This window comes from Caretta caretta, chromosome 1 (assembly GCF_965140235.1).
Source record: "Caretta caretta isolate rCarCar2 chromosome 1, rCarCar1.hap1, whole genome shotgun sequence".
NCBI lineage: Eukaryota > Metazoa > Chordata > Testudines > Cheloniidae > Caretta > Caretta caretta.
In genome coordinates this window covers 255,223,725-255,250,141 of record NC_134206.1, presented here as the reverse complement: position 1 = coordinate 255,250,141, position 26,417 = coordinate 255,223,725, and the positions used below count along the sequence as shown (strand labels likewise).

The window sequence follows — 26,417 nt, the reverse complement described above, 5'->3', positions numbered from 1 at the left end:
AAAATGTCCATTTTAAAAAGGCCTCAAACAGTTAAATCATGGTCCAAGTTGTTTTTTGGAAAGGGGAGGGGGAGAGCAGCGATGGTGAGGAAATCAGTCACATCACAGGTTTGCTATGAAGTTTCATGAGCTTTATAGTTGAGAGCGCTGGCAGCACCCGCATCTTTGGCCTCAGGGATTATGTGCCAGAGCACATGATGTTCCCAGTCACTTGAATAAACGGTAACTGGCATCAAGTCATTCTGCCTTCTCCTAGACTGACTTAAGTCTCTGTAGTTCATTGTGTCTTCTAACCAAGGTTTTTCATAGTTTTAAATTCTCAGTTGATTTTAATTAAGCTCTCAGTAGGGGGTTCATGAGATGGGCAAGTTTTTAATTTATTTAATACAACCTACTTTAGCAGCTGCTCAGAGGGCAGAATGTCAATGAAGTCATTAGGAACACCACACATAAAACAGATGCAAAACTGGGTCCCATAAAAAATATTTTTTAAAGGGGGTGTGGTGGGAGACAGGCTAGTGAATTAAAAATAAAGAAACAGTGAAATAAGTATAGTAGACCTCATTCTATATATGCCCCACAGTTTTGCATTGACCACGCATAACGGATTATAGAATTTGTCAAAGAAAGAAGTTTGGAGTTTCTGGCAATCAACTAGGAGACAGCTAGGGATTTTAACACTAAATAAGGTTGTTTGGGATTGCTGGATAAGTTGAATAGCTGGCTATTTCTGCTAAAATGACCAGCATTTTATGGCATTAGGTTTTGGAGCGAAGCATCTATTGGTCTGAGTGAGAAAGTGTATACTCTTTACATGTACTATTTTAAGCTCAGTGTATTCTCAAGATGTCAGTATTGCATTGGTTTCCTTTCAGTGCAAGTTATTTTCATAGTTCCGTCAAAAATAATACATGAAAGCTTAGATTCTGGAGCACAATTCTGTAACAGTGGCTAGCGTTCACAGCAAATTCTGTGGCTGCAGAGTCGCAGAATACAGAGGCCCCAACTTCTTATTTTTAAAATGTTTAACAATGGTTTCATTTTATTTCTGTAAATCCACTTACACAGAGCATTATGTCTTAAACGTTGTGACAGCAGCTAATTCAGTCAGCATGAGTTCTTCATATACACCTATTTTTGTTTGTATTTTCTTGCATGTTTTCTCAATGGTGCCAGCTTCCATATATGTACGTCAATCATAGTGTATATATTCAGCAGTGGCTCTCAATCTTTCCAGACTACTGTACCCCTTTGCAGGAGTCTGATCTCTCACGTGTATCCCAAGTTTCACCTCACTTAAAGACTACTTGCTAACAAAAATACAAAAGTGTCACAGCCACTATTACTGAAAAATTGCTCACTTTTTATTTTATAATTGTATGGTAAAAATGAGAATCAATTGGAATATAAATATTGTACTTACATTTCAGTGTATAGTATATAGAGCAGTATAAACAAGTCATTGTTTGTATGAAATTTTAGTTTGTACTGACTTTGCTAGAACTTTTTATGTAGCCTGTTGTAAAACCAGGCAAATATATAGATGAGTTAATGTACCCCTGGAAGACCTTTGCATACCCCTAGATGACAACCACAGATATATAGAGATACAGCATTCTAGATTTCTGAGAGCTTCTGAGAATTAACTACATTCTGAGTTAAACTAAAACTCCAGTTGGTTCTGAAATGGAAAACGCTGAACAGAATATAGAACTGCTGAGCTGTTGGTGAAGTTAGTAGATTCATGTGAGTGTGTGGTTAAAGGGGATTGTGGTAACATGTAATTGGCAGGTGCTAGGGGCACATTTAAAGCCCCAAAACACACTGACATGAGGATTCTGCTCCACCATGCTTGCAGCGACCCACCCCTGCCCCCCAAGACAGCAGAGAGGGCAAGACTCTTCAGTGATCTGGGGACCTGACAGGCCATGTGGGGCTGGCACACAAAGGAGACAGGAAGGGGAGGTACCACTGTCTGGAGGAAGCTGGGCGGGCAACAGTTCTAACATAAAGTAGGGGGAGATAGGGAGCCTAGAGATGGGGAAGCAAGAAAGAAAAAAAAATCTAGAATTAAAATGCAGAGAGACAGGGTCATTTCTACCATGGAGTGCATGACAGCAAGAGTTAAAGAAGCACAGGGGTTATGGTTTAAAGAAGTGGCTTTATTTTTGGTTTTGTTTTTTTTACAAATGTGATAATCATGTGGAAAAAATTAAGTGCTACTAACCCATCACATACAAAAGTCAGCTGATAATTCACAAAAAAGTAAAGCAGAGGAAGAGAGAAATCCATGGTTAGAGAAACAATGCTACCAAAGTTTGAATAGCTGATCGTAAAGGAATTAAGAGAAAAGCAGAAATTACTCCCCTGCTGAAGTTTTGGGACCACAAAAAAATAACTTATTGGAGCTCTTTTTGCATTTGGCTTATGCTCCTTGACTATTTAAGCTCAATTTTTTTTTGTGTTTATATAAACAGTTTTCCTTCCTACCTTGGATGAATTTACTTCCTCTGTTTCAGCAAAAGTATTGTTAAGCTTACAAACTACTTCTGGTTGTGAAAAGTCACTGAGAAATATGACAACAACATGTTAGGAGACCACAGCTCTAGCCACAAAAATGCTGCCATTTTCCCAATTTTAAAAAAATGTCACTGTTGACCAAAAAAACCCTTAAGATTGCTACCTCCTGAGGGGGTTCCAGGCCCATTACAAGTTAACAACAACATTAGGATATCAGGCTGGTCATTTGTTTTACTGAAATACTCAACAGAATGGTTCTACAATTCCAGCCCAATTCAGTTCACTACCCCACACAAGAAAAAAAAAAACACGTTTCAGTAAGAGACAGCAGGCCTAGGTTCTGCAACCGCTAGGATACTGTAAAGTCATCCTCTGGCTGGAGGGTCCTATAATACTTAGGCAAAACAGGTAAGATATGATCCCAGAAGATCAAATTTTCATTTTCAGTTCGGTTATGCTAACAACTTTTTTTTAAATTGAGGTGTGGCATTACCTAGGGGTCTGATCATCCTTTAAGCAGATTTGTTAAGAGCCCTACAGATATGCTTTATTTTTTATTTCCATTCACAACGGGCATGTGTAATTCTGCAATATCAGCATGCACTGAGTACACTGCGTGAGATGAAGTCAAGTGCCTCTAGCTCCTAAGTACTTATAAGATAGCGATATACACCAGAGCACAGTAATGATTAGATTTTAAAAGAGTTAACAAAACCAAATTACTGACTGAGATGAGCCCCATATTTCTATGCCATCCTTGTTTGATAGGCTATTTTATTTTATTGTTTAAAAAAATTTTTTAAATCGTACGCGCTTGGGATGATTTCAAGACGACAGACAAGAAAAACAGCTGAAAACTTTAAAAAATCAAGTTTTCTATCATGTTTCTATTTTTTTTTTTTTAAGACAGATGGACTCTGTAAAAAAAAGGTAAATGTGTACATATAGTATTTCCAAATCTCTCAACTAATTTTTATGCACTTGTCATGCCATGCAATGCAATGCAACGCAACTTCAACAGCTTACCCAGTGAAAATGCAGTGCCTATCCTCCAGGTCACCTTTTAAACTCTGTGTATATTTTCTTTCTTCTGTATGCAAATAAAGGGTTCAATCCTGCCATGCCTTCCTCAAGGACTACTCACAAGATTTTGTAGGACAAGTCCAAATAGCACAAAACTTAAAATGAAAAAAATCATAATTTGCCTTAAAGTTAATGGCCACAACTGAAAGAAGTGTGTGCATGTTTTCCTGAAACTGGATTTCCAAGGAACTTTGCTCCTAGAAGCCCTAGTTCATACTGTCTCCCATCATGTGTGCGCGCGCACACACCCCTACACCTAGACTGGAGAGAGAAGGAGAAAGGATTCATGGAGACACCAAAAATACTTCAAATACGTACTAATAAATTTGCATATTAATCAATGACCCCAATCATGCCTCACTGTGGCCATGTTTGCAACATTAAGGGCTTGTCTATACTTTCTGCTAAATCAGCACTGCTGCAATCGATGCAGCGGCAGCGATTTAGGGGTCTGGTGAGACAAGCTAAGTCAATGGCAGAACATTCTCCCATAGAGGTCTGTTCTCCACCTTCCTAAGAGGCGGGAGGTAAGTGGGCAGGAGAGCATCTCCCATCAACATAGCGCAGTGTAGACACCCTGTAAGTTGATCTAAGTTACGTTGACTTCAATTATGTAACTGAAGTAGTGTAACTTAGGTCAACTTACAGCGTTAGCGTAGACCAGCCCTAAGTTTAAAGATTATGTTCCCCTCAAGACCTTGTCTGTAAAGAGGATTCAAAGATGGCTCTCTGATAGAACATTTTAAATAAAGGTCCTGACTAAACACCATTTTGCTTAAAGTAGTGTAATAGTAAGGAGAATGGACTGCAAAAAAAATGCTGTAAAGCACTCAGACAACCCTGCAGCATATAGCATGATGCCAACAAAGCACATTAAAAACTTAAAGACATGATCTAGTTACACACTTCTAAAGTTATTTGAGCTGAACTAATCAATTCAAATTAACACTTCTAAAGTTATCTGAGCTAATCAATACAAACATACCTGCAGTTATTTGAATTTTGGTGACGAACATGGATGCTTATATTTGAATATGCAATCACTTAATACACTTTTAACAATCCCTTCCACAGGACTACAGGTTATAGTTTCAAATCATGCAATGCTACCACAAGTTAAAAGAATATCTGAATCCTTATAATTTAAACAAGCTTTTAGATGAACAGCTGGAAACAAGTTTCACAGTTAAAAGGAAGGGTGTTATATAAGATGTCAAGAATGAAGGAAGACGAGACACCACCAGAAAATTACTGAGAGCATGGAACAGAAGCCAAGTCAACAGGAAGGGAATCAGAGAACTAATTATATAGAGGGACTTGCGTATTATTTAAAGTTCTTGATTTTTAGTTGAGTTTATATAGAGACCTAGAATGTCAGTGTATATAGTAGTCACAATATATTTAAAACATTTTCAATAGAACTGTGTGTTATTTATTCATAGATATGTCAAGTCATCTTAGCCATTTTGTTTTTGTTAGGTTTTTATTTATATAGTTTAGAACTATGATTAAGATTGCAATATATATTAACAACTTTGATAGTTAGAAATTAACATCTTCAGGTACCAAATCTAGTTTTAAGTGGAAGTATGTTGGATATTAAGCCCACTGTACCCTTAAACATCCCACTATACTGATACTAAAAATACCTTTTTCTAGCTTTTATGTGTTGGGTAAATTCACATATTGCCTTGGAATCCATTTGTGCGCTTGACTCATGAAGCTAGATTGTTCCTGTATAAGTGGTCTAGATCAGTGGTTCTCAAACTGTGGGTCAGGACCCCATTTTAATGGGTTCGCCAAGGCTGGCATTAGACTTGCTGGGTCCTAGGGTTGAAGCCCAAGCCCCACTGCCCAGGCCGAGGCCAGAGGGTTTCAGCCCTGGGTGGTGGGACTCAGGTTATAGGCCCCCTGCCTGGGGCTGAAACCCTTGGGCTTCTGCTTTGGCCCCCCATTCTGCATGGTGGGGCTCAGGTTTCAGTCCCCCACTCCTGGGGTTGTGTAGTAATTTCTCTTGTCAGAAAGGGGTCACAATGCAATGAAGTTTGAGTGCCTTAATTTCCTTGAATGTTCTTGTTCTTCAAGTAACTGCACATGGCAACTGGTTCTTTGAATAACTGCACCCACTTATGGTGTCCACATTCCCCAGAATAGCAGTTCAGAATGTTTTCTCTAGCAGTGACTAATAGCGGTCATGCATGTGCTCCCACCACCCCTCCTCACCCTGTCCCCAGGGAATAAAGTGTACAGCAACCTCAACCTCCATTCAGTTCCTTCAAACTGCTTTAAGTAATGAGTTGGAACACCAGTGTCCATCTGTATTATTGATTAACTTCCAGCCTAAATACTCAGTAAACAGTTTGTTTATAGTTGGTTACTTTTTACTGTTTCAGTTAGCAGCAGGTTAGGAAAAAAAAAAAAAGAAGGAGTGCAGCTTTCGGTAGAGCCTAAATTCCCAGGTTTTAAATCATGCCAATCCTGGGGGGCGGGACCAGGGGAGAAGGAAATATTCCTCTCACTGATACCCAGACAATAAAGGCATATGTCATGGCTGAGGAACTCCCAGCTATCCCAGATAACTGTACCATTTTCACACCCTTCAAGAAGTGGACACAAAGGGAGAAGCAGTCTAGACTGAACCTTTTTCCTCGGGGGGCGGGGGGAGGAAGGGGCCACAAAAAAAACATGAAAGCTATGTTAGGCTCTGACCATAGACAAAAGCTTCTTCTTTCCTGAGACAGTCTTCCAATTCTCCTATCAAAGTTGTGACACCAAACTCACGGGCCAGGAAGCAGCTGAGGCAAACTCAGGAAGATCCATCAAAACAGTCCTGCTTCCAAGGACTGAATAGTTCTGACTCAACATCAGCTCCAGTGCAACTGCAGAGGGAAACTTTAATCAGCTGTTCTCAAACTTTGTTGCACCACGACCCCTTTCTGACAACAAAAATTACTACGTGACCCTGGGTGGGGAGGACCAAAACCTGAGCCCTGCACCCCGAGCCCGAAGCCAGAGCCCTGCTGCCCCAGGCAGAGGGGGCCGAAGCCCAAGGGCTTCATCCCTGGGAGAGGGGACTGTAACTTGAGCCCTCCACAAAAAGAAACAAGGGTACCAGTTATGAAAACTTCTTTGAAGCAACACATCAGTAAAATTAAAGGATGCAAGTCCCACTTTTATCTTTCAGTCTCCTGTCATGGTTCCTGCATCAGTTTTCTTCAGCCAAAGACACCAATTCCTCTGCAGCTTCTGACAGGAGTCTTCCATTAAAAAGAAATATCAACGGAGAGAAAATAATAATGAGAAGAAGCTTCCTATTACATCTAAAGATGCTCATTCTCACTATGCTCCTTGGTTTCCTCTGAATTGGCCACATCTCTTTCCATATGGCCACAATACTCATAATTTCAGGAGCAAGTTCTCCCACAATATATGGGAACTATTCGTGACTCACAGGCTGCAGACTCTCAGTTCTAATCATTTTCCTTGTCTAGTTCAAGACACAAAGGAACAACATATTTTAAGTGATGATGAAATACCTGCTCATCAGGACAATCATTCTGATCCTATACCTGATTCTTCTTTCTTACCTGATGAAATCATTGCACAGGCTACTCCACTTTCACCTGATAATTTTAAAACTTTTCAGGAATTACTGAAGCATATAGTACACACACACACACACACTTCATTTGGATATAGTTCAGGAAAAAGCATATAAACTATTTGATATTCAACAATCCGCAGCCCAACTGCATTAGATGCTGCCGATTCTGGTGCTCGTTCAATGGCTACAGGTATTGTAATGCAACACTAGTCATGGTTATCTGCCTTAAGTTTTACCAAAAGAAGTTCAAGCAGCAATTGAAGACTTGCCATTCAAATGGTCAGAATCTGTTCAGTTCTAACATTGATAAGCAGTGGTCAAGGATCTTTTACAGACACTCCCCCTGACTTATGCAATTGTTCCATTCCGGAACGCCTTGCGTAACTCGAGTTTTGTGTAAGTCAGAAACATATATCTGACATTACGCCAACAAAAACAAAAAAAAACAACCCCAAAACACTCTTTATTTCTAGCTTACGGAGCTTCTTCCAGAAGCGCAGATTTGCATAAATCAGGTCTTGCGTAACCCGGGGAGCGTCTGTACTAATCTAACAAAGATCTATGCCCTTTTACTTCACACTCTGATTCCTGTCTATTTTTTTTCCTGCAGGCTTGGATGCCATTCACCACAGATTGATGGGTCCATCAAGTAGGCAAGGATCGTTATGCCATTCAATTTCAAACCTTTTCTTCCTTCCCTCCCCATTTCCCAGTTCCTTTTCAGGGACTATTCTCATGAGAATGCCACATGCCAGCAGATAGATGACCTCATCAAGTTAGGAACATTAGAATCAGCACATGAAGCTAGGAGCATTAGAATTAGTACATCAGAATGGCTTCTATTTTCTTTATTGCCTCATACCAAACATACAGTTAGTCCTCAGGAACCTTAAATACATTCAACACACCAAATTCCACATGGTAGCTCTCACTTCAATTATCCCAGCACTAGATACCATGGATTAGTTCATTACCCTCAACTTGCAGGACATTTATTTTGATGTGCAAGTGCACTCACAAATGCAAAGTTTTATGGCTCTGGGGAGTCATTATCCATTCTGGCACTTCCTTTCAGAAGGTCATTGACACTGCAGGTGTTTATGAAGCAGGACTAGCAGCTCATTTATGCTTATAAGCATTGTACATTTACTTTTATCTGGACAATTGGCTTGTAAAGGAGAAGTCACGAATGCAAGTCATAGCAGCAGCAAGCAAAGTGATTAATTTATTTTTATCTCTGGGTTTGGGGATCAACAAAGTCAAATCTGGATCTGTTCTGGTCTATAGGAGACCTCTGATTAATTCTAGGTTGAGAAGCAGTGAGGACATTCTTTCTACTGAAAGTATTTCAAATAAAAAAAATTTTATCCTTCACATCTGTACTTACCCTCTGCCTACAATAAGAAAGAGTTGAAAACTTTTAGGCCATATGGCTTCGTATATGTTTGTAAATCCAATTGCCAGATTATGTGTCAGACCATTTCAAGCATGGATCAAGTCACCTTAGAAACCAACACTCAATGATTTGTCATTAAAAGTACTGATTCCTGATCAAATCCTGGAGCCTTGATGGAATGATAGACAAAGGGAAATGTATGTGTGGGAATTCTATTTGCTTCTCTAGTCATGTCTGAAGCTCAGATAACCGATTTATCCAAAATAGGCTGGGATGCAGATATTACTTTTGTCCTCGTGGCCTCTGGTCATGTCTAGAACCTACGATTCACATAAAACATACTAGAACTGAGAACCGTGAGATTAGCTTGCAAAACCTTTCTGCTTTTCATCAAGGACTCTTCAATCCAAGTTCTCATGGACAATTCTACAGTTACATATTATACAGACAGAGGTTGAGATCAGACCATCTTTTTCAAGAAGCCACAAAACTTTCAGAATGGTGTATTGAGAAGCACATCAGTCTGACAGCTCTTCATTTCCTGGGAGAGAAAAATGGTATTGTGTACTCACTAAGTCGGCAGATGTCTTGTCTGATGAATGGGAAATGAAAAATTTTCTACTAACCCAAGTCTTCCAAGAATGGGGAATTCCATTTGCTTCTTCCTCCGGTTGAGTTAGTGGTCCCTTAATTTATTTTTCCTAATCAGAACCTCCAACAAGATTACTTAGCTCTTTTGTTATTTTTCTTTATCAGTTCTTCTGGAACTCTAAGTTTCTTTTTCTGACAGCACAGCAAGGCAAAACATGTATGTCATAGCGTGACAAACTACACTCAGTTGTATCACCTCAGTGGTAGTGGACTCTAAACAACACAGAGCAAAGGAAAGACTGCCTGAAAGGGGGCATGCACAAGTAGAAAGGTTTGTTTTGCTTACCTTTCTTTTGTCCTCATCTGCAGGATCAAATTTGAAAGTGGCCCTATTCTGGGGAAAGAAATAAATTAAATGTAAAATAATTGCCATAATCTGATTAGAACAAATTTCACAGTTTTAACATGAATCTCAGTTGATATGGTGCAAAGGACTTTCTTGAATCATGTAATCTAACTCACTGCATCCAACTGTGAGGCTACAGTAAGCTTGCAATAAGTGCCTCTAAATTGTTTCCCAATTACCTCTATAGTTGTAGTATAAGCCTGGATCCTGGAGCTATGTAGTGCTAACCTTTACTCCCTCTGTTGTCATGGCCAAGTCACTTAGGGCCAAAGACTGACCCCATTGAAATCAGGGATATTTTTGTCACAAACTTCAATGGGCAATGGAATCAGGCCAGCAAGATAATACCTACTTACACACAAGGGAAACTGCAGTTATCTCCATCTTTTCACCTTATACAGGTGTTGAGGATTAGTTCCATGTGTAAATCAGCAAGGCTATTTAGTTACTCAGGCTTTACAAACGTAAGTGGTGCATCTCATTTGTAGGTTGGGAAATTCTGTTTTAGGTTGATTTTCCCAGTTTGGGTATTTTTAAAATAATTCATCCAGAAAATGCTGATTCAAATAAAAGTGAGTACAGTACAAGATCTGTTGATGTATTTCTTCAATTTTTAATTTTTACTGGTTGTCTAAATGCATTACCTAGTGTTCTTTTGTTATGGGTACAATTAAGTGTGAGGAAGGTGTGGTCTCACAGAACTTGAGCTAGTGATGGACATTAGTTCCATTTTAGAAAATTCTGAACTGTATTAATCAGCACTCAAGTGGCAAAAAATATTGTTAGAATTTTTTTTTTAAACTTGAGAACAGCAATTAGTTATTTAACAATATTTGGTCTTTAAGAATGCTAAAAAGAGATGGAAAGCAATAGAGTGTAAGACTCTTGCTAAGCTATGTAATTTTATCTAATGAAGTGAACGTTGATCTTTACTATCTCTGTCCTTTAACACCATAAGAGGAAAAAATGACAAGCTGCTACCTTTCATACAAATGATCCAAAGGTCAAGCATGACTGCCTTACATGGCTTATCTACAGGCACTCTCCCTTGCACGGCACCAAGCATGCACCTACGTTGGCAAAAACTGGACTAGACGTCACTATCTGGACTCACTATCAAAAGTTATCAGCATCAGTCTCTTCAAGTAACAGGCTCTCAAGGTCAGATGAGGATTGTTTTACTGTTTGCATTGTTGGGCAGGTCTGATGTGAGGGGAGTAAAAAGAATCTGTAAAGCTGTGGTAGCTGTTTTTAACTACACTTAATGACCATGAAGGTACCAGCAGAAAGTCTCTGGGTAGGAAGACGCAGAGGACAGGCTTTGGATATGTCTTTAGGAAACAAAATCTGGCTCAGTATTAAGTGGGACTCCCCCAAGCAGAACATCTATTAGGGCTAGATGGGAAGAGTTCACCACCTCCTCATCACAGATGTCAGAGTGAAAGAAAGGGGCCCAGACCTTGGCAGTATCTTTTTATTGATACGACGCCTTGAAAAGACTAGAGAAACCTTTACTGGGGGTAAGGTATCTTTGAGCAAGAGAGAAAACACACATTTGGTGTGCCCACGGCAGATGGGGCCATGGAGTGGGAAGAGAAGGAATGAGCATCTAAATAAATGCTCTTTTAAACAGCCATCTGCAACCACCAAGAAACAACTCTTAAAAGTTAGACACACAGAACTGGGTCCTTCTATTAAAGAAATAAGTTATCTGCTGCTTTTAGAATTTGCTGGGTTTTCTTTTCTTAAAAATTTGAAAAGTGTGCCCAGGGTAATAGGTTGTTTTTTCACGTGCCTTAACAAATCTAGCTAACTATCAGTTTGTAATGGAACCTAGATACTGCGATGTTTTCTGCTTCTGCCTGATTATGCCTTAGAGGATAAATAAATGAGACACAGAAACACTGTGGTAAGACTTCTTTGTAAGGACCATAATAGGCAGGGGATGGGTCAGATTGGGAACATGTTTAGAGATTCATTCCTGCAGCCCAAGTTTTTCTGGAATACACAGCAAAACCTCCAGTCATCAGAAGGAGAAACTTTAACCACAGCTTACATGCTAAATCCTACTAAGGAAAGCTTCCCAAGCCATTCCCTGCCCCAAATGAGTAGGGGTTGGCATGTCTGACCAAGTGAGGGATTTTTTGCTGGGTGGGGTTGTTGAGAATGGAGGGGGACAAACAGAGAAAGTATTAGATATTTATGTGCATTCAGACACTGATTGCATATACAGAATTTAACAAAAATACAGTTCTCGGCCTTACATTCCTGCAGTCTGCCCCTCAGGCACAAACCCCCGTACCTCAGGTGACAGTTATCTAAAACCTCTGTTGGGCCACAGGCAAGTGAATTCCAGAGCAGAAATTCACACACAGGTGATACCTTGACAGTAGCCCTAACGGATACAATCAAGTCTATCAGCAATTAGGCAAGAACATGCCGAGATACTCTGCTCAATCTCCAACAAAACCCCAGGTAGCTGGAGGCTTCTGCTAAAATAATCAACAGTAAAACTGCTACTGTCATCATTAAACATCACTCAATAAGAAATTGAGATACGTTTCTATCCATCTCATACCTAGGAAGACAACCATGAACTGATTCCCATTCATAAAGGTTTTCCTTTCAAATCACAGGGCTAGAAATGTAAAGAAATGAAAAGCTTACTCCGCACAAAACAGACAAAGCCACCCAGAAGCCTTGGTACAGGATACAAGCTATGGCCAAGATTCAGACTGAGCTGGTACTGTGCTGAGATGAGCCGCTGCAACAGCACAAGAAAGAAGAGGTGGCAACTTAAGAAGCTAGTACTCAAATCTAGCAGATTTAGAGTTCAAAATAAGCCTTTAATTGCATCCGAAAGCATGCTAGAAGATACAGCTGTTCTCCAAAGTCTGAAGTAACAGCAGTCTGACACAATAAGGCATCTACTTTTATGTCAAATGATCTTCAAAGATAGACTACACCACCTAGGGTTGCCTCCCAGATTGGCCAGGAGTCTCCCGGAATCAGCCTCGATCTCCCAGTGGCTATTGAAAGCAATCCGGGAGATTTTAATAGGCCATTAGAAGTCCGGTCGGCAGGGCGCAGCGGAGCTAAGGCAAGCTCCCTACCTGCCCTGGCTCCATGTGGCTCCTGGAAGCAACCACTACATCCCTCTGGCTCCTAGGCGCAGAGGTGGCCAGGGGGGTTTCTGTGTCCTGCCCCCACCCTGTGTGCTGACTCCAAAAAACTCCTATTGGCCTAGGTTCCCAGCCAATGGGAGCTGTGGGGGCAATACCTGCAGGCAGGGGCATCACACAGAGCCGCCTGGCCACCCCTGAACCTGACCGACCACTTCTGGGAGCCTGCCGCACCCCAACCCCTTGCCCCAGCCCTGAGCCCCCTCCTGCACCCAAACTCCGTCCCAAAGCCCACACCCTGCACACCCTCCTGCACCCCAACGCCCTGCCCCAGGCTCAGCGCGGAGCCCCCTCCTACACTCCAAACCCCTTGGCCCCACCCCTAGCACCCCCTCTTGAACCCCAACCTCCGTCCCAGTCTGGTGAAAGTGAGTGAGTGTGTGGGAGAGAGTGAGCGATTGGGAGGGGGAAAGAAGGGAAGAGAAGATGTAGGGGGCAGGGCCTTGGAAGAGGTGCAGGGCACGGCTGTCTGGGTTTGTGCGATTAGACAGTTGGCAACCTTACACCACCAAAACAATCTAAATGTCATGAAGTCCATATCAGACAAAAATGGAACTGTGGGTTGGGACCCCAAAGCGGGTCACAACTTGATTTTAATGGGATCACCAGGGCTAGCGTTAGACTTGCTGGGGTCGAAGCCCAAGCCCCACCACCCAGGACCAAATCCCAAGGCCCCCGAGGTCAAAGCCAAAGCCTGAGGGTTTCATCCCTGGATAGCAAGTCTCAGGTTACAGCTTGCCCCCCCGCCTAGGGCTGAAGCCCTTGGGCTTTGACTTTGCTGGCCCCTCCACCCCCCGGAGGAGTAGGGACTCGGGCTTTGGCTTTGTCCCCTCTGAGGCGGTGGGGCTCAGGCTTCAGTCCTCCCTCCTGTGGTTGTGTAGTAATTTTTGTTGCCAGAAGGGGGTCACGGTACAATGAAGTTTGAGAACCCCTAATTTAGCCCAACAAGTGAAAAACTAAACTTCTGGCTCTCATGCTACCAGGGAATCCAAACATATCCCCAAGCCCCTTGACTACACATGGGCATACCCCTGTGGTAATGGAAGCTGACATGCCCTTTGCAACCACCCACTAGATGCTTCTTGCCAGCATCTTCAGCTCAGCCTCTTCTGAACTGAGCTTCAGCAGGCTCTCTTGCACACTCATGCCCTTATTTTGGCCAGGTATACAAGCAAATTAAATAAGCTGTGTCTCCTGGATTTTATGAAAGAGACAGCGCTCCATGTTATTCACATGCTGACAGCAGTCACAGACCACATGGTCTCCGCATCACCCAGTGGCCTCACATATACACCAAGCAAGATGAGTGACAAGCGAACCCTAGCCAAGAGTGTCCTTCAGGTGGATGAGAAGTTACCCATCACCATCTTCCAAGAGAAAGGAATGGAATGACTCAAGTGCAATCCCATCCACTCCCTGACCAACTCTGCAGCCATATTATCAAAACCTTGCAGTCACTGGTACTATAGGCTGAAGGCAAAGCTAAAAAAAATCGTTATGGTATTCTTATTTCTGAGCGTGGCTGTTATTTTGTGAGGGATAAATAATGAGGACATTACAGGGAAGGTTAATAGTCATACAGCATTCATACAAAGAAAAGGAGTACTAGTGGCACCTTAGAGACTAACCGATTTATTTGAGCATAAGCTTTCGTGAGCTACAGCTCGCTTCATCGGATGCGTAAAAGTGGAAAATGCAGTGAGGATATTTTTATACACACAGACCATGAAAAAATGGGTGTTTATCATACAAACTGTAAGGAGAGTGATCACTTTAGATAAGCTATTACCAGCAGGAGAGTGGGGTGGGGGGGAGAGAAAACCTTTTGAAGTGATAAACACCCATTTTTTCATGGTCTGTGTGTATAAAAATATCCTCACTGCATTTTCCACTTTTATGCATCCGATGAAGCGAGCTGTAGCTCACGAAAGCTTATGCTCAAATAAATCGGTTAGTCTCTAAGGTGCCACAAGTACTCCTTTTCTTTTTGCGAATACAGACTAACACAGCCGCTACTCTGAAACCTAGCATTCATACAGTGCATGGTGATTTATAGCCTAGGCAAGGTGAAGAGACATTCAGGTCAGACTATTTTACGGTGTAATTATACATTAGGATAATGCCTAAAGGTCCCAGTCAAGATCAGGGCCCTTTCATGCTAGGCACTGAACAAACATGGCATACCCTAAACCTAAGGAGTGACAAATGGTGGAGTGGAGGAGGAGAAGCTATAAATCATCACACACTTGTAAATATTAACCTTCCCTGAAATCGCCTCATTACTGATCCCTCACAAAATAAAATCCCCACTCAGAAATAATACCATTTTTTTCAGCTCTGTCATCAGCCTGTAGTACCAGTAACTGCACGATTTTGATTGGAGTGGGGAAGGAGGGTAACAAAGATCTTGCAGGTTTCAGAGTAGCAGCCGTGTTAGTCTGTATTCGCAAAAAGAAAGGGAGGACTTGTGGCACCTTAGAGACTAACCAATTTGTCTGAGCATAAGCTTTCGTGAGCTATAGCTCAATTCATCGGATGTTAGTCTCTAAGGTGCCACACGTACTTTTTTTTTTTTTTAAAAGATCTTGCAGTTGATTTGATTTCTTGCATGGGTGTCATATAGACAGACACATACATACACACACATACTTGGAAAACAAGAGAGAAAGTCACATAAGCGTTGCTTAATTTCATATCTTCCCAAGTAGAACTAAGGTATTTGTGGTAGAGAAGGCGGAACGCACATGAAATGAGAGGAGTGAAGACCAGGTGAAGGAGCAAAGGGGGTTATTTCAGGGAGGTGTATTTTGGGATCACTTAAGAAAGTGAACTGGTGTTTGTTAATTTGTGGAAATTTACAAGGTTAAAAAAAAAGGGTGGCGGGGGGGAGTTTACAGGCAGTAGCCAGGGGCATTCCAGCAAAGAACAACGATTACGGGAGAAAACAGGAAAGAATGGGAACATACTAAGGTATCTGAGGCAGGAACAGGGATGCACGAGGGAAAGGGGTCAGCAGGAAGCAGGGGTTAAAGGGGGAGCTGGAGTAAGGCGGGATTTCACAGAGATAACAGGTGCCCGTGACCTGGAGTCACGAAGCGGGCGGCTGCGGGGAGTAACGGGGGCCGCGGGGGGCTACGCGGGTGCCTGCGGAGCACTCCCGAGGGGCGGTGTCTGTGGGAGAGCGTTACGAGGGGGTCAGCGCGGTTCGAACGCGGGGCGGCGAGGGAAGCGGGCTGGCGGGCGTGCCGGGGCGCAGAGGAGGCTGCTGGCAGCGCTGTGCCCGGGGAGCTGGAAGCGGGGGTGACAGTTACACGGCGGCGGGGGGGATGCTGCGCGAGCGGGGCAGCACACCGGGCGGGGGGGGGGGGGGAGCTCGAGGGTGTTACACGAGGGGAGCTAACGGGGGCGGGGGGAGTTATACCGAGGTCCGGGGCTGTGGCGACGGTGGCTTATATCGAGGCCTGGGAGGGGGGGGCTGGCCTGGGAGGGGGCGGGGGGCGCGTTACCTTCTCGTTGTACCGGCCCAGGACCCGCTCGAGGCCCTCGGCCCCGCCGCGCCCCCTCACGGCCTCCAGCGCCGTCTCCAACTCCATGCCTGCGGGGCGCTCCCGAGCCGCGGGCACCGCAGCGCCTCCGCCAGCAGCAGCCAACACCCAGCCAGCTGCTCCCCGACCTTTCACCCTTCACCGCCAATGACGCCACGTTTGCCCTGGAAACCAACGGCCCGGCCCCACCCGGCTAGGCGGGGCGAAGGGAGAGTTCGGTCGCTGTTGGCTGGAGCGGGCCTGGGGGAGGCGGGCTCGTGCCCATTTCGTCGTTCCTATTGGCTGCGCTCTATTTCCCTCCCCAGTTCAGGGCAGAAGCCCCCGGCGCCCCCTCAGGCAAGGCCGAGGCTGGCAGAGACTACATTTCCCAGCGTACAGTGCGTCAGCAACACGGCCATGCATGGCGGGACCTGCCGCCTGTTCGGGATGTGTTGCATGCTGGGAGTTGTAGTCCCTAGGGGCTGCGCCGATGGGGGAGTTAGCGGGGGCGGGAGGGCAGAGATCCTTTAATTATCACAGTCTCCACTGGAAGCATTGACGTGCTGTGTGTGTGAATGTGTGTCTTGTCCCCCGCAACTCCTTCGTGCCTCAGTTTCCCCAGCGGCCCGATGGTCATCACGACATGTCCCTACTGTGGTGGCTAATACAGCTGATAACAACATGCATTCGGCCCCAGCCGCAGGCTCTCAACCATTTATGTCCTTTTGCAGGAGGCTGCAAACACCGGATCCCGCTATGGGGGTTACCACTTGTGGCCCTTCGTCCCAATGGGCCAGACAGGCACGTCGCAACATCTGTGCCCCGGGGTCATAACGCTGGCCCGGTGTGGGCTGATGCCCTCGAATCATATGGAGTTAGTTACATTAGTGCAGGAGGGCTGTGGGGGGTAACAGAGAGCACAGGACTGGGCACTAGGCGTGGGACAGCGGGCCTCAAGAGCGGAGTGTTGAGCTGGGTGCAGTGTGGAGATCGTGGAGCTGCGTTTAGAGGCAAAGTGACGGTGACAGACAGCTCAGAACTGGGTGTGGGGGAGTTACAGGAGGAGAAAACTTGCGGGGGGGGGGGGGCGGGAGAGCTCTATCCTGCCCTCCAGGCAAATTCTGGTTGCATCCCTGCAGGACGATATTGCAACATAGGGTGATATGCCATTAGTATATGATGGGTTTCAGAGTAGCAGCTGTGTTAGTCTGTATTCACAAAAAGAAAAGGAGTACTAGTGGCACCTTAGAGACTAACCAATTTATTTGAGCATAAGCTTTCGTGAGCTACAGCTCACTTCATCGGATGCAACATATGTGTTCCATCATACAAGTGCACAAAGATGCCACTTCAATGTCTTGACTCTTTGTCCAAGGGTGAGAAAGTCTATGTAAGTGGGAACTGGGTGGGCAAGTGCCATGAGGAGGGTGTGTCCTGAGGTTCCAGCCATAAAGGCGGATAAGGAGGTCTCTTTTGACTTTCTCTTAGCCTGTAGCTGAAGAAGAGAGCAGTCATTGGTGTTGGGCATGAGATAAAGCTTAAAATAAATATTCTGGTGACCACCTGAGAAAAGCTGGAGCCACCACAGCTGCCTGGAACAGCTGAAGAGTCAGGGTGGTCAGGCAGCCGCTACAAAAACTTATAAAAAGCAAGAGGCAAATATGCACACTACACAATTGGACAGTCTTTGAATTCTGTGTGCACTCTACACCAATGGGTCTCAACCTTTTCAGACTACTATACCCCTTTCAGGAGTCTGATTTGTCTTGCATAGCCTCAAGTTACACCTCACTTAAAAACTACTTGCTTCCAAAATCAGACATAAAAACACAAAAATGTCACAGCACACTATTACTGAAAAGTTGCTCACTTTCTCATTTTTTACCATAGAATTATAAAATAAATCAATTGGAATGTAACTATTATACTTACATTTCAGTCTATAGTACATAGAACAATATAAACAAGTCATCGTCTGCATGGGATTTTATTATGTACTGACTTCACAAGTGCTTTTTATGTAGCCTTTTGTAAAACTAGGCAAACATCTAGATGAGTTCATGTACCCTCTGGAAGGCCTCTGCATACCCCAGGGGTACACGTACCCCTGGTTGAGAACCACAGCTCTACAGTAAGAAAACAAAGCAGCGTCACTGTCAGTGAATGATAAGTCTGATACCTGCAGTGTTACCATCTCTTGTGACTATCAAGAGTTCAGTATAGTTGGTGTTTTTCCTCAAGTCCCACCTCCTGGACTCATGTTATTATGCAAGAATCTTAGCTTCCATTTAGAAACAAAAATTACGCTCTCCTTCTCAAGTGACAACATGGTTGGCTCTCCAAAGTTGCCTATGCACAGTAAATCCTTTTGCAGATAGATTAATGATGTGATGGGAGTTTATAGTGGCCTGACTAGCATTAGTGCCATAGAATGGTAGCATGTCACAACCAGCTCCCTGCTCCACTCCCCTGCCCACTATGTCACGTGCTGCATTAAAAGAGCAAGAGGGCAATCTGATATCAACAGGAGTTATGGGTGTGCATAAAATTCAGGATGAGCTCTCAAAACATAAGGGCAGAGATCTTGTGTTCCTATATTTTTTTGTGAAGCATTATACACATCTATAGGTTTACAGCAATAAAAAAACCACTTCAAACTTGAACAGTATTTTACATATTCAGAGCATTTTGTAATAAAAATGTACTGTCCAGATTGCAGAAAATTGCCTATTTTGTGATCAACAATAAAACATTGCTTCAGAGGGGTCTGCTACTTGTCTCCCTCAAGAGGAATTTACTTATTCAACACAGACTCATTTCCTGACTCCCAGGAGTGCTCACTCTCCTAGAAAGCTTGAAGAATACTTCTCTCTCGCTCTCAAATATTTGATAGCATAGCTGAATATATCCTGAGGCCAGGGCATTAGCAATTACTAATGGACCTCCAAATAGAAACACTCCTGAACATCTTGTGCATGTGTGTATGAATAATCCAGATCCAAATGTGGATCTGAATGTCTAATTAGGGCCTTGATCCACAGTGGGCTGAACTGAAACCCAAAATCAGAACACCATCCAACCTTTGGGACATAGAGGAACAAAATCCAAGCCTAAACACTAATCTGATTTTTTTTTTTTTACTCAAACATATCACCTTCATAGTACCTTCTTAAAGAAATTAAGCAAAAATAATCCTTTGATAGTTTTTTTATCTACATACCATATAATAAAGTACAAGCCTTTCTACACCTCTCTCTCTCCAAAATAATAAAATGTTCAAATTACTTACATACCTTTTTATTAAAACCTAAAAGATAGACTCTAGAAAAAGTTACTGGCACTTTGAAGGCACATTGTCATTTATCATCTGTGCATTTCAGTTTACATCTTAGGTAGCATATGAAAGATTAGGATTTCAATGAAAGGTGGACAGAATAATTTGCATCTTCCCCCAAAGAGCTGCCAGACCTTTTCAGAGGGCGCATACCATGAGCTCTTTCCATGTTTGTTACTTTATCTAAACCTTCCAAAGCAGTGTCTGCCCCTGAATTTCATGGGTTTCAGGGTCAGTCACAACAGAATTGTGAGGTTGGCGAGGTCAGAGGCCATTTTTGTCAAAGGGTAGTGACCCTAGCAGCAAGAGTTAGCCTGACAAAAAATTGGATTCATTCTAGTGAAAGTAGTTCTCACTGCTCTTCCCCTGCTGAGTCTTTTTTCTACCTGGTAATGAAAATCCTGCAAAGTTGTAGTGGGGTTTCACTCCAGAATGACAAAAGCAGCATTTTGAAAATGCATTTGTAGTGGTCTCAAGGGGGAAAAAAAAAGACAGTGGACTTCCCCAGAGACATTTGTATAGTTGCACTTTACTTAAAATTTGTGGCTATGAAATCACAACAGTTTTAGTTGCCATGGTCAAGGAGCTCAGGTGGGCGGGCAGGGGAGGTCACTGAGTGGTCTAAGCATCTGCTCTGTAATAATTCCTAGAATTACAGATTCAAATCCCTATAGAAACAATTCTGCCTTTCATCCTTCTAAATTAGACGAAATGAGTGTGTGTGTTCTGGGGGAGACCTTCGAAACCAAGGTCCTATCTAATCTGTGTAGTCATTAAAGATCCTGTGGCTCTTTTCATAAGAGCAGATGTTTGCTGTGGTGTCTTTGACCAAAAGTCCCTCTCCCCAGCACTGATGTGCTATATGCTGGCTGGCTGCAGTCCTCCATCCCAGAGATGGTTGCATTTCAATGGTACTATATACACTGTATATGATTTCTATCTATCCACCCACATGGGTTTTCATATGGCTCCCATCATCATGGTATCTGAGCACATCCCCCAAATTCTAAAATGTGTGTGTACACATAAGGATATATTTCTGTTTCTCTTCCTTCCAGTCAGCAGGGACTGGGCTTTGTTTATTGATTTTAACGTGCTGTTTTTGTGGAAAGGCAAAGTGGTAGATTTTGCACTTTGCTTAGAAGCAGCTGAGGTTCAGGTCACCTGGATCTCTTCCAAGAGTCCACTCCAGATTCTAGTGCTAGTGGCGGAGAAAGCTCCATTCTGCCCACATGAGCCTCACTCTTGTGGCAGACTGTTTTGATGGTATGCAGTTGTCATGCCAGGTCAGAATCAGCAGTCTATTGGGTAACTTAGGCCACTCCTCTGTAGGGGACATTGAAAAGACGACAAAGTATTTCATGGAGGGTCAGTGAACAGAATGGGTCACAGGTGGGCCCTGCTTGGCTAAGCAGAGGGGCTGCTGTTCAATGATTTGAGAGCTTTTGGGAGAAAAGGCAAATTTTATTTCTTTGGCAGCATTTGCTTTCCCTATGAGTTGCAGTGCACTGATTGGAGTCTGGCTGTAGGTACATATCTGTATGCATTTTATATTTAACAATTTCAATGCCTTGATTAAACAAACACAGAAAGAACACTGAAATCAGGACCTTGATCCAAACCAAATACTTCAAAACTGTAGCTGCTAAAGCTTAGCTACTTATAAACTTCACCAAACATTTTAACTATGTGATATTTTGACATTTTTTGTGGATACCTTGAATTATAACAAAGGAGGATTTGATACATTGAGCCTGATTCTCAGTTTCCCTGCACCATTTGTAGTCATTTACACCAGTGCAAAATGACTGTAGACTGAGTGTAAAAGAATACCATTTGATCTAGTAGAATTTTACCTCCGCTTTTCTCTTTGTGTAACCACATAATGGAGAACCAGAGCCAGATTTTAAAGATATTTAGGCACTTAAAGATGCAGATATGCACCCAGCGGGATTTTCAAAAGTGCTGGTGTTTTTGAAAATTTCACTAGGTGCCTATCTGTATCCTAAAGTGCCGAAATACCCTTAACAATCTAGCCAACAGGCTCATTATTTGTAATTAGCAAAAACTCATTTCATGCAAATTTTCAACTCAATTCTGCAGTCAATGTGTACCCCTGTCAAAGGGTTGGCCACCTCCCAAGTGCCCCCCTCATGGCCTGAGGTGGCTCTACGGAGGCCTGCCTCACTTTCCTCTTCATTCAGAGCCTTTTAAAAAGTCCACACAGTCCAGATATTCAAAACATTCCCCTTCTGGGGTCCCATTTATTAAGTCCTGCACAAAATCTTTCATAGCAGATCTCAAACCGCCGAAGACGTCATCCCAGTTTCAGCTTGGCCCAGCCCTTGGCCACTGAGGGTCTGACCTCTCTTTAAAGTCAATTTCTTTTGCCCTTATCCAAAGCTGGGCATAGCCCCTCCTCTTGAGTGTCTATCTCCCTTTCAGAGTTCAAACACTCCATCCTTCCACTTTCAAGCTGGGAACAGCCCCTCCTCCCTTAGGATCCGTCTTCCTGCTTTCCCAGTATCTCTTGCCTGGAGTTTGGCCTTCTCCACAGGCCTTTCGCCTGCACACACAGAGCCCTGCAGGAGCCATCTTATTCCCTGCAGTATGCATAGGCATATGCCAACACCACCACCCACTGTTCCCCTTCAAAAGGCCCAGGTGCTTTCCCTTATGCCCAGTTGGGCAGACGAAAATTGCTCCAGCAGATGCACTGATCCTGCTCCCTCTTAAAGGGGCCAGTCACTCTGTGATAACCCCATTGACCTAAACAGGACATTGGGTATGCATGGACTGAACATTTGGCCCCTTTATTCACTGTTCTAAGAAAACAAAGGCTTTGTTTTTCCAGCACTATTTGGCATTGGCCTTGTTATAAAAGTTATATTTATATAGAGACAAATCTTGCTTCCCTTCATCAGTGCGATTACTTGAGTGAACGATGTCACCAGACTTTGGCTTGGATATGGCTCCAATCCAGCAGTGCACTAAGCACATTTGTAACTTTAAGCAACCCAGCAATCTCATTTAAGATAATAAGACTATTTAGAGCTTAAAGTTTCACACATTCTTCAGTGCTTTGCTGGATACGGGCATATGCCACCACATTTAAGATTTGTTTAAAGAGTTGTCAGCCTGTAAAGGTCACTGTGTACAAATAAATTAAAATAAAATATATTTAATTTCAAAAACTTTTTTATCTGAGTGTGAAAATCCTTCATATATCTTGCACAACTGTACAAATAATATTTATTTCCATTTTAGCCATAAACATGGTTATCATCACACTGGGTGTTATCAAAGATTTTATTTACATAACAATTACTAAAATGCCCGATGTCATATTTCCATTTATTTATTTCTTACCCATAGGGTAATAGGTCCACCATAATTGCTTGGTGCATTTTATAATAAGAAGAAAAACCTATGTTAATAAATTCTAACAAAAACTCACAAATACCTACAAATCTGACAGAATATGTCTACTAAAAATTCTCCCAAAAATACAATACATTTTCCCACACATACACATTACAGAATAAGTTCAAAGGCACAGCTTTGAATTATTTTTTTGTAGACACATATTGAGTTGTCATCTTGTGAAGGAATCAGAAGAGTGGTTTTCATACCTGTCAATAGGTAATGAAATGAATAATTTGTTTTGTATTGTCACTTTTATATAATTGCTTAGTATCATCGTGGCTCTGAATCCAACACTTTACCAGTCTCAAAAAATCCCTTCTTAACCTTGATGTTACAGACCAGAGCTGTTGCATTTAACCAGATTGTGCAAACTTAATACAAATACATATATAATAAGAACCACAGTCAACTTAAGGCAGTGTATCATTCAATGCTACATGTCTTTCTTTTGTACGGATAACACTTATTTGATCAACAGAAAGGTGCATCAATATACAAAGTTATGTGTAAACTGAAGCCTATAACAACACATACCATTTAAGGAGCCCAAAAAAGGAATTTAGGACAACAAGTAACGACCTGACAGAATGTCTCTAAAGAACCCAGTAGAGGTGCCAGAGCTTTGTTATGGTCAACTTTTTGTCTTTATCTCAAATTATAAATAGATTTCTCTCTAACATCTTTCCTTAAAGACTAATTAACATTTGTCAATAAGGGGGGAGGGGGAGAATGGCTCAGTGAAACTGACATCACAACAGGGCCAGACCATACCACAGAAGAAAAAAAAGGCACAGCTTGGCCAATATAATGCTCAATAGTAACAGTTAAATCTTGTTACAGGAACAAGCCGTCACACTGGTCTGCAGTATGTTCAGATTATGAACTAAAATTATCTGTCCAGGATCAATTCTATCTTCAAGTCCGTTAACGAATGTTCAGATAAAGTCCCATGTAATAGCCAGATATAAAGTTTTTCTGTCTTTATTAGATATAGGGGCTCATGCTGTACGAGTCATTTTCACTTAGCCCACCCTGTGGTGGCTTCTCCATTGATATAGGCAAAGCCAGGAAAGTGTTGCATGTGCTCGTATTCAGAATTCCTGCGAGTTGTCAAGGGCGTGTACATGTCACTAGAGTTTCCATATCTTGTGGAGTGCATGGATGGACTTGTGTAGCACGTGTTTGCTGATGGGACTTCTGGCCAGCGAGGAGTTACAGGGGCTGGATGCAGTCTTGGGGTGCTACTCATCAAACAGGGCTCCATCCTGGATGTCGGGCTGTTGAAAGGGTACTTAGAAATAAAAACAAATTTTAAAAATGTTAAACACACACATTAAAAAAAAGTTAGAACAGGCAATAGCATACATGTTGCCTTTGTAGTAGGAACTATTGTTAAGGAGCTATAAAGGTCATCAGTAAATTCATAATGGTAAATATTCTTAGCAATACATTCTCTTTTATTTTTATCGAACATTTATAGTGTGCCACTTGAGATGTTCTACAGACTGTTAACTGAGAGCTAAAGAAAAACAAATGTTGAAACATCAGACTTTAAAGGGCCTAATTCTTCATCGCCCTACCCCTTGCGTGGTCATTTACAGCAAGGCAAAGTGAGCGTTATATTCCACCCTTCTGATTTAACTACACTACGTGCAGGGCATTGGAGATCAGGCTCAAAGACAGGAAGTGATTAGATGGAGGATTTAGATGGAACAGAATGGGGAACAGATTGACCAGCAATGCATGTTTCGATTATACCAAGGCTGACCAAGTTTGAGGAGTTCAGTAACTTTCATAATGGGAAATATAAATAAAAGTCTGTCCCACACTGGTAGATGTTTGAAAACAGTGGACAGGCTGGGCATGAAAGTGGAAGAGGAATACAAAATCGTGGTGAATCATGTGGTGGAGACAGAAAGGAACTCCTGAGTGGAGGAGCGGAGCAAGTAGGTGGGCAGCAGGTGGACAGAAAGACAGAGAGGGATGATAGTACCACTTGTGGGAGGCCATTGTGAATTTTAAAGAGAATGAAGGAAATTGTAATTAATTAGTTTCAGAGATGAAGAGGAAGCCAATTAAGCAGACAGAAAATGAGAGAATATGGTACTACTTCCTGGAGAAAAAGGAGCATATGTATTATTAATCCAAAATAGCCTACAGATTATGGAGAGTTGTGGGTTGGATGGTGATGGAAGATGGGGAACACTGTTTGGAAGATGAGTAGGTATTGCTGGAAAGAGGGAAAAATTTAAGTGCAGGGTTGGCAATGATAGCCAAACACCCTCCACATTTAGAGGCAAGGAGTTTTTCCATTGTAAATGGGGAATAGACTCACTGAGTGGAGAGAAACTAGGGTTTAACAATCAGGTCTAAGCCACCTGAGGAATTTCAGAGTCATCATCCAGAAGGAGGTAAAGATTGCATAGGAACAGATCAGATGTTCTGGAGAGAGTCAGGTGGTGGTTTGGTGCCACATGCATTGTCTTGACAGAGAGAGGGACAGTGCAGAGGAGGACTAGTAGAGAGGCAGACTCCTAAGGCAGCCGCAGGAAGATGAAGACCAAGCAGAAAGTGGATGAACTTGTTTTGTGAGGAAGGTCAGCATTTGGGGCTGGAGGCCTTGGAAGAAGGGAGATTTGTTTTAATGGAAAGCAATACTGGGGAAAATAAGGGAAGGAAGAGAGAGGGTATTATGGATAAGAACTGGTGCTAACTACAAAAGAATATGGGAATAGACATACCAGGGTAGGCAACAGAAGAAGGGGCAGTGATAAGTGAAATCTTGAGATAAAGAGAGAGGAAAAATAGCAGGAAGTTACACAGGGAGATGAGAGGTTTCTCAGCCTTAAACGGAGCATTTTCTACTCATGAATGCTATGCCATTACTCAGCAATGACAGCCAAAACCATAGCAACTCTCTATAAGAGACTCTTAGTAAACATTCAAAATGTTCAAGCTTTATTCACACATATGTTCAGGTAAAGTGCATTTTAAAGTTGCGTGCACTAATATTCTCTGAAACTGAATTTAAAAGGCCCTGATCCTGCAAGTTGATCCATATGAGTGGACCCTTATGCCTATATGGAGTCCCACTGAAGTCAGTGGGGCTCTGCATAAGGGTAGGGTCATCCCACAGGGATCAGATAGCAGGATTGGAGCCTAAATTTGCACATGTGAACACATGCACTAGAAGTGTAAGCCTACCTATTCAATCAGGAGCCAAACAAAACCATGTGACTTATCTAATCTATCACATCAACAGAGTTTATATTTAATAGGTTGAGTATTAAATATTAATGTTTGCAATTCATCCACAGAATAAGAAATGGTTTGCAAACAAATCATTAAATT

General features: G+C 42.6%; 2 protein-coding genes across 4 annotated transcripts in view; both read right to left on the bottom strand.

Annotated features, from left to right (window-relative positions):
* The window catches only part of RIC8B (RIC8 guanine nucleotide exchange factor B), a 58,707-nt gene extending 42,235 nt beyond the window's left edge, over positions 1–16,472 (bottom strand). The window contains exons 1-2 of the mRNA XM_048832245.2: positions 16,289–16,472; positions 9,541–9,588 (exon numbers count right to left, since the gene is read on the bottom strand). Coding sequence (XP_048688202.1) covers positions 9,541–9,588; positions 16,289–16,375 — 135 coding nt within the window. The 5' untranslated portion in view covers positions 16,376–16,472. The remainder of the gene's footprint in view (positions 1–9,540; positions 9,589–16,288) is intronic.
* A 6,348-nt stretch (positions 16,473–22,820) lies between these two features.
* The window catches only part of RFX4 (regulatory factor X4), a 132,413-nt gene continuing 128,816 nt past the window's right edge, over positions 22,821–26,417 (bottom strand). For all 3 annotated transcript variants that reach the window (XM_048832236.2, XM_048832228.2, XM_075123406.1), the window contains exon 18: positions 22,821–24,357. In XM_048832236.2, coding sequence (XP_048688193.1) covers positions 24,085–24,357 — 273 coding nt within the window. In that variant the 3' untranslated portion in view covers positions 22,821–24,084. The remainder of the gene's footprint in view (positions 24,358–26,417) is intronic.